At 33.6% G+C, this 12,916-nt stretch overlaps 2 protein-coding genes across 2 annotated transcripts; one reads left to right on the top strand and one right to left on the bottom strand.

The window, feature by feature from the left end:
• Positions 1-504: 504 nt before the first annotated feature.
• Positions 505-2,026, top strand: LOC110620911 (geranylgeranyl pyrophosphate synthase 7, chloroplastic). Its single transcript, XM_021764861.2, has one exon. It carries the CDS (start codon positions 702-704, stop codon positions 1,821-1,823), a length of 1,122 nt encoding a protein of 373 aa, XP_021620553.1. The 5' UTR covers positions 505-701; the 3' UTR covers positions 1,824-2,026.
• A 4,114-nt stretch (positions 2,027-6,140) lies between these two features.
• Positions 6,141-10,502, bottom strand: LOC110601236 (glutathione S-transferase DHAR3, chloroplastic). Its single transcript, XM_021738300.2, has 6 exons — positions 10,167-10,502; positions 9,453-9,543; positions 9,091-9,234; positions 7,978-8,095; positions 7,134-7,274; positions 6,141-6,457 (listed from the first exon to the last, which is right to left on the bottom strand). The coding sequence occupies exons 1-6, from the start codon at positions 10,402-10,404 to the stop codon at positions 6,371-6,373; spliced, it is 819 nt and encodes a 272-aa protein (XP_021593992.1). The 5' UTR covers positions 10,405-10,502; the 3' UTR covers positions 6,141-6,370.
• Between the last annotated feature and the right edge of the window lie 2,414 nt (positions 10,503-12,916).

Here is a 12,916-nt window from a genome sequence, read left to right as displayed (position 1 = left end):
CCCAATGCACATGCAAACTAGCGCTTCTTTCCATACAAATTATTTTAGGTTCATAGATTAGCTATTGTATAACAATACTGGCTGCCATCCTTAAAAAATTGGGTTTTTTTTTTTATAAAAGAAAGAGATATATAGTAGTTCAACGAATATTAATTAATTTTATGATTTGATTGAAAATAAATATTTAATATTGAGTTTGATTATAATTTAACAGCGGTTTGAATTGAGATTCTCGGATTAAATTTAATTTGATTTGATTTTTTAGAATTTAATTAACCCACCATATCATTTCAATTTAATAAAATAGAATTAATCATTTTGGCTAAATCAATTATAATTATTAAAAAAAGTTATTTATTGATTTATTTTTCGCTTTTTTTATTTATAAAATATATTTATACATATTTTATAAATTTTATTGGATTATTATTTTATATAAAACCCGTGAAGAATCAGGCAAGTATAAATTGCACCAATGTTCAAGAATTGCACACACTAGCTAGAGTCCAAGACCAGAAAAAACGAATAATCAAAGGCATAAGTCTCAGCACCCTAACTTTGAATTCCTTCCTATCACTCTCTGCCTCTAATATAAATACAACCAATTTATTCCTCAAACCCTCATCAATCTTCATCACCAACAAGAAAATAAAAGGAGGAGGATCAATTTCTAGCCCAGAAATTGCATTTCAATTCTCACCATGGCCTTCTCTGCCACCATTCCCACATATGAGAATTCACTTCTTCTCAAGAAATCCTCCTTCAGTGGCCTCAAGAACCTCCCTAAAGCAATCCCTTGCAGCCACTTCAAGTTTCTTGTGCCGGTGAAGGCGAAAGCCGCCAACTGGGTGGTTTCAGTTTCTTGCTCCTCCGTGGCTCAACCACTTGAGGCGGCTGAACAATCTATCAATGGTATCTCGCCAAAGATTCCTCTTCCTGCATTCCCATTTCAAGAATATATGGCCACTAAGGCCAAGCATGTCAACAAGGCACTAGACGAGTCTATTCCTATGCAACATCCTTTGAAAATTCATGACGCTATGAGATATTCTCTTCTCGCCGGCGGCAAGCGTGTCCGTCCAGTCTTATGTATTGCTGCTTGTGAATTGGTGGGAGGAGATGAAGCAACAGCTATGCCAGCGGCTTGTGCAATGGAGATGATTCACACCATGTCCTTAATCCATGATGATCTTCCTTGTATGGACAACGATGATCTTCGACGAGGCAAACCCACAAACCATAAGCAGTTCGGCGAAGAAACTGCCATTCTGGCCGGCGATGCTCTGCTTTCATTCTCCTTTGAGCACGTAGCTAGAGCCACAAAGAACGTTTCACCTGACAGAGTGGTTAGAGCCATCGCCGAGCTTGGTTCAGCAGTTGGAGCAGCAGGGCTAGTGGCAGGCCAAATCGTAGACATTGAGAGCGAGGGGAAACAAGTAACTTTAGACGACTTGGAGTACATTCACATCAACAAGACGTCGAAGCTTTTAGAAGCAGCAGTTGTCTGCGGGGCGATACTTGGAGGAGCAGATGATGAAAGCGTAGAAAGAGTTAGAAAATATGCGAGGTACATAGGTTTGTTATTCCAAGTTGTGGACGATATATTGGACGTGACAAAGTCATCGGAGGAGCTCGGAAAGACGGCCGGCAAGGATCTGTTAAGCGATAAAGCAACATATCCAAAGTTGATGGGAATTGATGAGGCAAAGAAATTTGCTGCTAAGTTGGTGGATCAAGCCAATCAAGAACTTGCTTATTTTGATACCACCAAGGCTGCTCCATTATACCATTTCGCAAACTACATAGCTAGTCGACAAAATTAATTTTGTGGGTTTAATTTTATATAAAAATTACATGTATCCATCAATGTCTTCATCTGTTTGTTAAGATTATATATGTAGACATAGTTGCTGTAATAAAGGGAAGTTGTAACTATGGAGGAGAGTGGTTGAGGAGAGGATCCATCTTCTTCTTCATCATCATAATCAACGATTTCAATGGAAAATCCAATGTTTTCATTCCTTCATTTCATCATATTACCAACAATATATGTCCTTCTCACTTTGTATTTATCTTAATAAAAAAAATTTAAAATTGCTCCAAAGTAAACTTTGAAGATGAATTAGAGGTATCTGACCAACCATTTTGGATAAAAAATTTTCAAATAAAATTAAATTTAAATCACCATCAATCATAAATCATAAATATAAATATAGATTAAACTACAAATTAGTTATATTTTAAAAAAAAATTAACTACTTATTCTTTGTAATTTTAAAAAGCCTACAACTTTGATCTTTTCCATAAAAATATAAAAAATATAGTTAAGTCACTATTTTTGTATTATCTTCATGGATTAATTTATTGTATTTATTTAAATTATAAAGATTAAATTATTAAAATACATGCAATTTTAGAGATTGAAATAAAAAAATCCGATAGTGTGTCGACATCAATTTATTAATTTTTAAAAATTATAAAAATTAAATAGTTGAATTCCAAAAAATAAAACCTAATTTGCAGATTTTACTAGATTACAAGAATTAAACTTTATTATAAATTTATTTAATTTATATTGAAGCAATCACTTTAATAATAATAAAGGGTTAAGAAATGACAAGTTGCAATAACTGAAGAAACTAAAATTAAAGTCTAATAAATAATAGTTGCCTCCTCTGACTGGCGTTGGCGTCACTTCTTTCTTTTTAGTCAAGAATTAATTGCAAATATGGGATTCTTTGGAATTCATTCACTACACAAGATTTGATTTGTTGAAACACGACACGACGACCCTATTATTATTATTAACTAAAACAAAAGATTTAAGAAAATTATTAAGTTTCCATGTTCAAAGTCCAATTTATTAACTATTACTACTTACATGGAAATTATGTACACTATACGTATTCAAGTTTTCTTATTCATATTTTTTCACTTTTGGTGGCTGCTTCATCTCAAAATCAGATGGTTAGTTTATTATAAAAATAATAATAATAAAAAACAAATTATTCATAATTTTAAATTAAATTATCGAATTGGATAATAAAATAATGGATATCACAATTTCGTTTCTGAATTTTAGCATTAATAACAAGATGGTCCGTTGATTTGAAAAATATATATATATATATTTAGATGGTCCGTTGATCAATGCATCGGAGCTCTAGGACCAGATAGCTTAACCCGAAAGAAACATCCTCGATCAGGCAAAGCTCCATGCAACCGTTGCCCTTCTTCCGGCAGATCCAATGACAACTCCAAGCAGGAGCTGGTGAAAGAACTCATTCTACAAATAGTCAAAAGCTTTGAAAATGCTACTTAAGAACAAAGGACGAAGGAAATATCAGAATCTTCGAAAAGAGACATGCACTGCTATAGATCGAAAACTCAGAAAACAAACGGAAGTTATAGAGGTGAAACACATTTTTCGCCACATCAAAGAGCTCGCGAATGCATCGAGGGAAGCTGTCTTCGCCTAGATCGTCGCCAGGGAGAGGGAAAGGTGTGTTCTTCTGCGACAAATGCGCTTTCGAAGAACCGACTCTATGAACCATTGCTAACATCTCTTTCTGGTTTGAAAATACAGGATAACACAGAGTGAAGAGAAAACAGTCTCTGCAAACAGCGACTAAGAAAAAGGCAAAACAAAAAAAAAAAACACAGGTAGAGATTAAAGTTTTTCTCACTCTTAAGAGTAAATCTGTAGAAACCAAATCAAAATATTATGTATTCGCACAACCCCGTCTAGAGGAAGGGAAGAAATAAACCCATATTCTAAGCAAAAAAAAGGAAAATGATCATCCCTAAGAAGAGACAAAGGATAGCCACACAAATTGGTGGCAAAAGGAAGTGGACTATTTGCAAAAACAGATAGAGAAAGAGGGAGAAGAAGGAATAGGATAGCTTCTCTAAAATTAGTTTGTGATTGTGGGCATCAAAAGCTTGAGAAAATCCAAAAGTAAATGGTAAGATTGTTCAGGTATTGTTGATAATAATAATAATTAGTTAATTCTTGATTTATTTGCCTGTTGATTTATATATTTTTTAATTATTTTTATTTTTCATCACGTTGACTTCAATAGAAAATGAAAAAAATTATATTCTTTTTTATTTATAAAAGCCCATTTATGTTGGTACCTGTATAATCATTCCAAAGAGCTGTTGAAAATTACCTCCCTATGGCAAGAGTCACGCACCTCCACAATGGGTGTGCTTCGAATGACGTGTCACCATCTCGCGTGTTTCTCACTCCAAGTAATTGATTCAACAACGTTACATTTTTTCTTGCAATTTTTTTTTTATTTATGAATATCCCTTTTGATTTCAAAACCAATATTTTGCTAATTTTAACTTTAAAATCATCCAACACTTTCATTCAAACTATTTTTTGAGCTGTAAATTTTAGTTAATACATTTTTATTTCCTGCACTAAATTTTGTTATTATTATTACTTTTAGTTAAGTAAAGACGTATTTCAATATTTCACTGAGATTATAAAGGAAAAATTCAGATAGAGCAGTACAATCTAATAGATATTAAAACAAATTACCTCAAAGATCATCTAAATATTTTTTAGTAGAAGAAATTTCCTTATAATTGAGTGGTCGCAAATCTCAAACTTCCTCTTTATATAATATTTCAGATAGATTTTAATGGATTAATTTAGAAAACTCTAATGATAATAACATTTCCTTTAATTTTAATAGATGGTGTCATTTTGATAATAATTTTTTCTTTTAATTCTTCATATAACTCTCATAATATGTGATTTTAGAAGTAAATCTATAAAATAAAATAAAAGAGTCAGAAATTTATTGAAATTGCCTCGATGAAAACTCTCCTCCACTCAAATTAAATTTAGAAATTTAAGAGAAAAAAAAATTAATAGGAGAAGAGAAGGGGGGAGAAGAAGAAAGGGGAGGGGAGGTCCCTGCCCAAGAGTGAGGTGGAATAGAAAAGGAAGGGGTCTTTTTTTTAATTACTTTGTCGTTAAAATAAATTTACGATTTTTTTTTTATACATATTATCACATATTATACTGCCGGTGCAAGAAAATTGATAAGAAATTCCCGGTTGACATAATCTTTGGCAATGAACATAAGCTATTCAACGTGTCTCTCTATTGTGGAGTGCCATTGAATGAGAAAACGTAGGGAAATAGATAAAGGTTTTTATTTTATTTACTTATTTATTTTTCAGTAGATTTTTTTTATTATTAAAATTAGTTAAACAGAAACTATTTAAGAGACCATTTCGTTAGTAATAATAGAACCTTAGAGATGAAATTGTAAATTTCCCTTAAATATATATTTCATGACCCAATCTTTCTTCCACTATAAAATTTTTCAACACATCAGAAGTTTGAAAAGGAAATCAAATTGAAATTTGCATATATGCATTAAATATAAACAAGATACTAACCCCGGCTGCCAAAAAGTATTCAACATCACCAGCCGACTAGTTTCCCTTTTATTTATATTTTTTTCTTTTTGACATAGGCTGCTACAAAACACTACAATATTAACAGAATAAAAATAACCCACAGCTCTCAGCATATACAAGTATATTCTTATTATCATTATCGTTATTATTATTTTTCTGGCTGCCAAACTCTGTGTATATAATATTAAAATGTACGAATAAGATAATAATTCCAGCTTCATGGGGAAAAAAGAAAAATTAAAGCTTGTCTTATTTTTTTTTTCAGAAGCAAACTTACAACTCATTTACCTCCTGCACCAGTTGTGTGTTCACCCTTTTTTTTTCATTTGTCGAAAAGGTTAACACCATTTAAGAGATCATATAGACATTTTGATACAAAATCGATTTGCATAATAGGATTGCATACAAAGTTCGCATTATGAAGAGTTTTAACAGCTAACTTATGAGCTATCCCTTTGCACATTCACTGGGTGAATCAGAGTACCATATGCTGTGTAGCAATCAGCATGTCTTTACAGATGAGTTTGCTTTGCTTCTAATCCAAGGTACAACGGCACAACCACAGGGCCGCTCATTGTCTTCTCCTAGTCGGGACACAGAATAGAACATTCACCGATAATAACACAGTTGAGCATAGACCAGAAGAATGGGAAAACACAAGTAAACCAGTGGTAATCACCGATTTGCTTTTGAGGAGATGCAAAAGTTTTGCAGGTTACTATACACCATTAATCGACATACACATGATACATAAATTTGTCGAGAATTTCTTTCTCATTCATTTTATTCTTTCATACGGACATAATGGGGCTAAATGCTGCCAGACAAAAGGGGTGGCGCTTCAGCTAAATACATGTCAGAAAGGTAAATCAGATAGAGATGGTAGATACCAGTAGATTTCCTAAAGTAGAGTGGCAGTAGAGAAACTTTAACCCATGACTTTTGGACGCCAACCAGCAATGACATCCTCCGGGAGAGCTCGCGTTTTAACAAATGAATCCAATGTGAAAATTGCCTGTTTAACAATAACTCAGCATTGTTAAAAATAGAACTTGATTACATGCCTATAAAATACAAGATGATTCACATTCTTTAATGTGCAAAAGAATATCTTTTGTATAGAATTGGAATTTGAAAATAATCCAAATCGCATGGTGTGGGGAAATCATGGGTGTACAAACGTAAGTAGCAGCGAACCCATCATAGGTGACTTAATTGCTTCCCTTTCTGAAGTTAATTTACCATGAATTAGTGTCTTAATAAGAAGAATTCACCATTATCAAAGAGAAATCATCTAATATTTTACTCTCTTTAGTAAAAATATTTTATCATAAATACACCATTTGAAACCACATTTTCATTCTCTCCACAGTGATTGAACTATATTGTGACTAGGACAACCTCCACAAAATCACTGCTATGGGGGCCCCCAATCTTGAAAGGAATACCATGACAGAGTGCTAAAAGGACTATCATGATATCAATACAAACAAAACAGTATTTGCCACCTGAGGTAGGCAGAATGAGAAGGGAGGGAAGAGATAATGCCTATACTTGCTGGCCAATTACCAAGTTTACACAATCGGAAGATGCTAACTGAAGGTAAAGACAATCATCAAGATCATGTATTCTGCAAAGCAAATGCTCATATATGTACCCCAAAATCAAAGCTCAGTTCCTGTAGAATATACCTTCATGTAAGATTTGACATGAGGAAGTGACTCAGGAACCGACCATTGCTTATAATGCCCCAAAGCAATCTCTAGATGATACAGCTTTGGTCCAAGTGACAAATCAGATGCAGAAACCTTTTCTCCATTGATAAAGGGGCCCTTCAAAAAAAAAAAAAAATTAAAGATAAATACAACCACATAGTCCTGTCAAGAACTTATGAAACTTGGTAGTTTCTATGGTTACTTTGTCTAAAATAAAGTACATAAATTTTTTTCACCAAAAAAAAAGATTTACTTTACAAATTTTATTTACCTTATCCGAAATTTTACGCAAAGTGATATATATATTTTGTGAAGTATTTTATGACACTTTTTTGAAGCAAAGTAAATAAACTTTGCTTAAAAACAGAAGCAACCATAGAAGCCACCATGAAATTCCAGAGGTGAACAATGCATTAAGGGAACATTTCAAGCAACAAAAGTACATATACTGAAATTGAAGCCAAAATGTTCTTAGATTTAGTCGAACTAATAATTGGAATTTCAGTATTTCTTAGATGGGACAAATTGAGAAATTAATACCTGGCATAGGATAGGGTTGAGTTTAGAAAATTGGGGTTCTAAAATACTTACGAGAAAGGAGCTGTTGACAACAAAGAACATTTTCCATGCTAAAAAAAAAATATAAAATAAAGAGGAATATTTTCAACACAGATAAGAGAGAGATACAAAGTCTGTTGTTGTTTTTTTTTTTTGGGGGAGGGAGAAGGGGCGAGGGTGCCCTCAAACATTTCTAGTATCAGCAACCTACAGTTTAACTACAAATGCAATTAATGACTGAAAAGAGAAGATGAAATCTCACATTAGTTTTGATATAATCATTCAATGCACTTAGCTCATTGAGTAATGCCTGTTCTGTCCCATCACTTGCATCTTTGCTTTTAAGAAAACCAATAAATGTGGAGAAGATCTTTGAGCCACTACATCAAGATTCAAGAAACTTGTATAATTGAACCATATAAACTCCACCTTTACTTGATATATGTGTATATATAAACATATATTAAATATGAAACTTGTAACAACTACAACTATATGGAAATTAACAAAAAATAAAGGCCAAAAAATTACTATCCAAAGTACATGCTTTAATGTGCTTCTATATGAAAATAGAAACACGTTAAAGAAAAGGCAATCAGCTTTAGACCAATACCAAACTACTTGTAGCAACAGATTTATGCCCATAGGATCTCAGAGATTATGCAATGAAATTACATATGTTAACAACCTACAACTCTGAAATGCAAGGAAAAAACTAATAAAAGCTTAGGTCTCAATGTAAAATATGAGAAAACAAGAAAAATATAAATATTATTCATCTCGAGCTTGAGAACACATCTTTTAAATGGAAAAGGATGGTCAACAGATAGAGAGGATAGCCAGAGATGATTCTAGCAATTTCAGCATTTTACATAACCAAGTTTTTATAATCACTGAATAGCCAATGTAACTTTCGAAGTTATAAAAAGAATAGGCAAAGACAATATACAGAAACAGTTACCAAAAGCCTCGAAGCTGGGATTATAAAATTTGCAACTATATAAGAAAACATCATTTAAGACCAGCCTATCCATCAGTCTTCCCAGGTCAAAGGTCAACATGTTGACAATTCCATGTTTCGTTTCAAACAACTATGGAACATCTGTAGAGGTGTTTATTTCCCTAGATGAATATCAATTGACATTCCCACAACCATTGACCAAAACTCCTTCTCACCCCCAAAAATAAAATAAACAGGACTTGGTAGGTAGCTTAATGAAAAGATTTAAGTGCAACTGCATTGTAATTCTAAAGTATTTGTAAGTAATGCTGTACAGCATTATCATCAGGCACTTTCAGAAAAATGGAAGTACAACAATCGCTCGGCAAGAAATTATGACCAACACTGTTTTATGACACTGAATATACAACATACACTGAGGCCTTCTCAGGCGGGGTTCCCAATGGTGGATCAGGGAACTTTTCCTCTAGTGATTGTGCAATAACATCCGAGTCTGGAACCCACTTATCCTCAAGCTTTATAACAGGAACTTTACCTTCTGGGCTTAATTTCAAGAACCTGAATATCACAATGTACAAATAATAAAATAAATATTTAATATGAGCAAAGAATACTATGCTAAGCAAGTGGTGTATTTCTTAATCACTGTGATGAGATTTGAACGTATTTGTTTTGCCCAGGGTCTGTAATCAAGTACAAGGATACAACTACCTATAGTTTTAAACAATTATAAAGGATGGAAAATGAACCCAAGAAGATAGCTAAAGAATAATCACCATTCTGGCTTGTTAGCCAAATCTACCAACTTCATATCATAAGGGAGATGCTTTTCCTCCATAGTCAACAATACTCTTTGGCAAAAAGGGCCTGAAAAGAAAAGTGAATACAAATTTATATTATGATTTGTCATTGAAATTAACCCCACAATGTTAAATAGCAAAACATATTGCATGGTTGAAAACCAAAAAGATTGTAGATTATGCTGTAACCATCCCAACAACTATGCATCCATTACGATTTACAATTCTTCAACTTAAATTCTCTTTGGTCATTGATGATCATGTCACTTTTGGACAGCTATTTGCTTGTAAACGGAAATTAGACTATTAGAGACAGATTTAAAAAAAAAAAAAAAAATCAGTTCTTTTAAAGTACTTGAAATTTCATATAAGAACCTAATTTTCTTCCTCTAAGGACGTGTACGGTATGCCCCATCTTATAGTTTACACATATATTATTCATTCAAATTTTAAGGTATTTTACAACTACATTTGCTCTCTCCTTCCTCTTTCCTTCTAAATTCAAACTTGAAAAGCACAATTCCAATTTCTGAAGGACTGAAAGAATTTATCATGATTAGGCAGAAAATGGCAATTTACATAAAACATAATAATAACACACTGAAAATTAACCATAATTAACTAATTAAGACAACGAGCATTATCTGGGAAAACAAAAGAAATTATGAAAATATAAGAGAAAATTCTCACAGTCGCCGAGCCTGTTGGAGACAGTAAGGGAGGCTTTGACACAGACTTCGAGAGGGTCGGATGCAGCAGACATTGCAAAGACAGAGAGGTTTCTTCTTGTGACTGAGTGCCTTCTAAAACCGGAGTTATTCCGAGGAAGACGAAGAGTGAAACCAAGGTGGTTCTTGACTGTGGAGGAGAGAGCACAAGCTGCCGATGCTGCAAAGGCAGTAGTCGGTTGCAATCTCGTTGTCGACATGCTTGGCGTTAAAGTTTTTGAGATGAGGCTCTTTGGCGATGCGAGTGTCAGAAATGCGGAAGGGGAGAGTACACTTGGAGCCGTATCAGCAGCTACGTCTCATACGCACCGTTTTTCTGTTTTTATTTGTATTTTTTGTTCTTTTATATGGATCTGGGCCTTTAAATGAGCCCATTATGTATTACGTAACCTTTTGAAACCTCAAACCTTCACTACTGGACTTAGTAGATCGAAGTCAATAAATAGTTGATAATTTACTCTAAAATGACTTTTTTTTTTTATAATTTAGTAAGTTTTTGTTAGTGATTTGAAAAGAGTATAAATATTTTAAGAGTCAATTAAAATTAAATTTAAAAAGATTATAAATAAAAATAAAAATTTAAAAATATTTTCAACAATATTTTTTAAATACAAGCGGGTAATATATACAAGATATGAGGATATATATGAAAATTTTGCAAAGTTAGAGGGGGTGAAAGATATATTCCTGACAAAACTTATAGAAAATATAAGGATAATAAAATTTTTTTGCAAAGTTTAAGAGTCCATGTCCTCCAATTATCAACATAATTTCGCCCCTGCCAAGATCATGTTTCTTTTTTTTTTTTTTTTTTTTCTTTCTAATCATGTTATTATCTTCGTAAATATACATATAAATTACAAGCTATGGAAGGTTGAAAACTGATAAGGTTTTTTGGACTTTGATTACAACTATTTCAGTATGGGGGGCATTTCTTTATACACAGAGGTGCAAGCTTTTGCTAGTATAACCATTATATTATATACTATTTAGTAATTTTACTAAAATTGTCATAATTTTAATTTGAATTTAGTGATTACGGTTTATAAAAGAAATAACGAGTTAAATAATAAATTGAGAGGATTAGTATACGTGCGTAATGTGATACAGACCTTAAAATATAAGTATTTTATTTTAATGTGATTTTGACTCGTGCTAATAGACTAATCCTTCAAGATTTCATATCGATTATGGATGATTGGATATGAACTTATATACCACCTTGTTTTAATGTGATTTCGGAACTGCTAATAATTTGATCTTCCAAGATTTCATATCTATCATGGATGATGGATGATTGTGTGGATTTATATAACACCAAAAAGTTTTATTAAAATTGTTATAATTTTAATTTCATGTATGATGTGTATTTGAATTTTATTTTTTTAAAAAAATATATATTATATTATATAATTTTATTAAAAAAAATTATTATATTATATATAATTTCAGTTGAATTAGCTTCCATCAAATAAAGCTTGAAAAAAACTTATTAAGCCGGAGAGCCGAAGCCCAAACCAGGGCTTCAAATTAACAGAAGGTCTTCTGTGGCTGCCTTTGCATCTTGCTTAAAATTAACATCCATGCTAGTGTTGACATTATGTATGCCCGTCATTAATTAATTAATTTTCTTTAGAAAACAATAATCTTTATTCCACCAATTAGCTTTGACTATAACGAGTTCATCGCTGAAACAATTAGCGATGAATAACTTCTCGTTACTAACTTTAATATAAAACATAAATTTGATGATCGTTGGATTTCTTCACCCCGGTCTAAAGGCCAGGCCCATGAAAACAGTCCATGACCCGAAGGCTTCAATATTCCCCTCGAGAGTTAGGTCCAGCCCGCTCAGTCACAGGGCCGGACTCCGCCTAGACTCCTCAATCAAACCGGCCCAAACCTCTCGGCCCAGTAATCAGGCCCTCACCAGGCTCAACTTCAGCCCTACCATTCAACCCAGCCCGAAAAGGGGAAAATGACCAAGATGCCCCGCTGGTAGGTCCTTCCGCATGCGTATCAGAGGAGAATCATACGTATCAGAGGAGAATTAATGGCCGTTACGCATGGAGCAGGCGCCTGACACATCCGTACATACGGAGATAGGCGGCAGAAGACAGCTAGCATTGTGGCAGAGAGACAGATATATATATCACGGTAAAGGCCACGCAAAAGGGGACCCTCTTCTTCTTCCTTCTCCTTCCTGGACACCATCTTTATTCTTACTGTAACCCTTGCCTAAATACACTACTCTGAGCCATAAAATCTGACTTGAGCGTCGGAGGGCCTCTGCCGGGGCACACCCGGTAGGCCCCTGACCATTCTTTCTTATTTACAGGTCCATTCACCAGGAAGAACATGGAGAGATCCACCAGGGAGCCCAGCAAGAAGGGACCCAGAAGAAAACCAGATCTATCATGGACCAGGAAGAGGAAAATATTTATCAAATGGCGCCGTCTGTGGGAAACGAAAGAGATTTTACTATCTCTGAAGTTTCTAGATCCACCCATTGAGATCCACATGAGGTATGAAAGTTTGAGCGAATAACCCAGCTGAAAAGAAAGACCCAGCTGGTTTAAGAATATTTTGACAGTCTCTTAATCTTCATTTTCCTACCCTTGTTGTTTATTTTAACATTTATTGAATTTTATTACTACTAACTTTTTCTTTGAGATATGACGAGGTGAAACTTCAGATCGAAATGCTTATCTC

This window comes from Manihot esculenta, chromosome 1 (genome assembly GCF_001659605.2).
Source record: "Manihot esculenta cultivar AM560-2 chromosome 1, M.esculenta_v8, whole genome shotgun sequence".
Classification (NCBI taxonomy): Eukaryota; Viridiplantae; Streptophyta; class Magnoliopsida; order Malpighiales; family Euphorbiaceae; genus Manihot; species Manihot esculenta.
This window is presented reverse-complemented; position numbering and strand designations above follow the sequence as displayed.

Excerpts from the sequence above, each read along its gene's own strand:
- LOC110620911 (XM_021764861.2), top strand. The coding sequence starts at position 702 with ATGGCCTTCTCTGCCACCATTCCCACATATGAGAATTCACTTCTTCTC.
- LOC110601236 (XM_021738300.2), bottom strand. The coding sequence starts at position 10,404 with ATGTCGACAACGAGATTGCAACCGACTACTGCCTTTGCAGCATCGGCA. Across the intron at positions 9,544-10,166 it reads CTCCAACAGGCTCGGCGACT|GCCCTTTTTGCCAAAGAGTA; the intron begins GTGAGAATTTTC and ends TTTTCTTTTCAG. Across the intron at positions 8,096-9,090 it reads CCGCCTGAGAAGGCCTCAGT|TGGCTCAAAGATCTTCTCCA; the intron begins GTATGTTGTATA and ends ATCTTGATGTAG.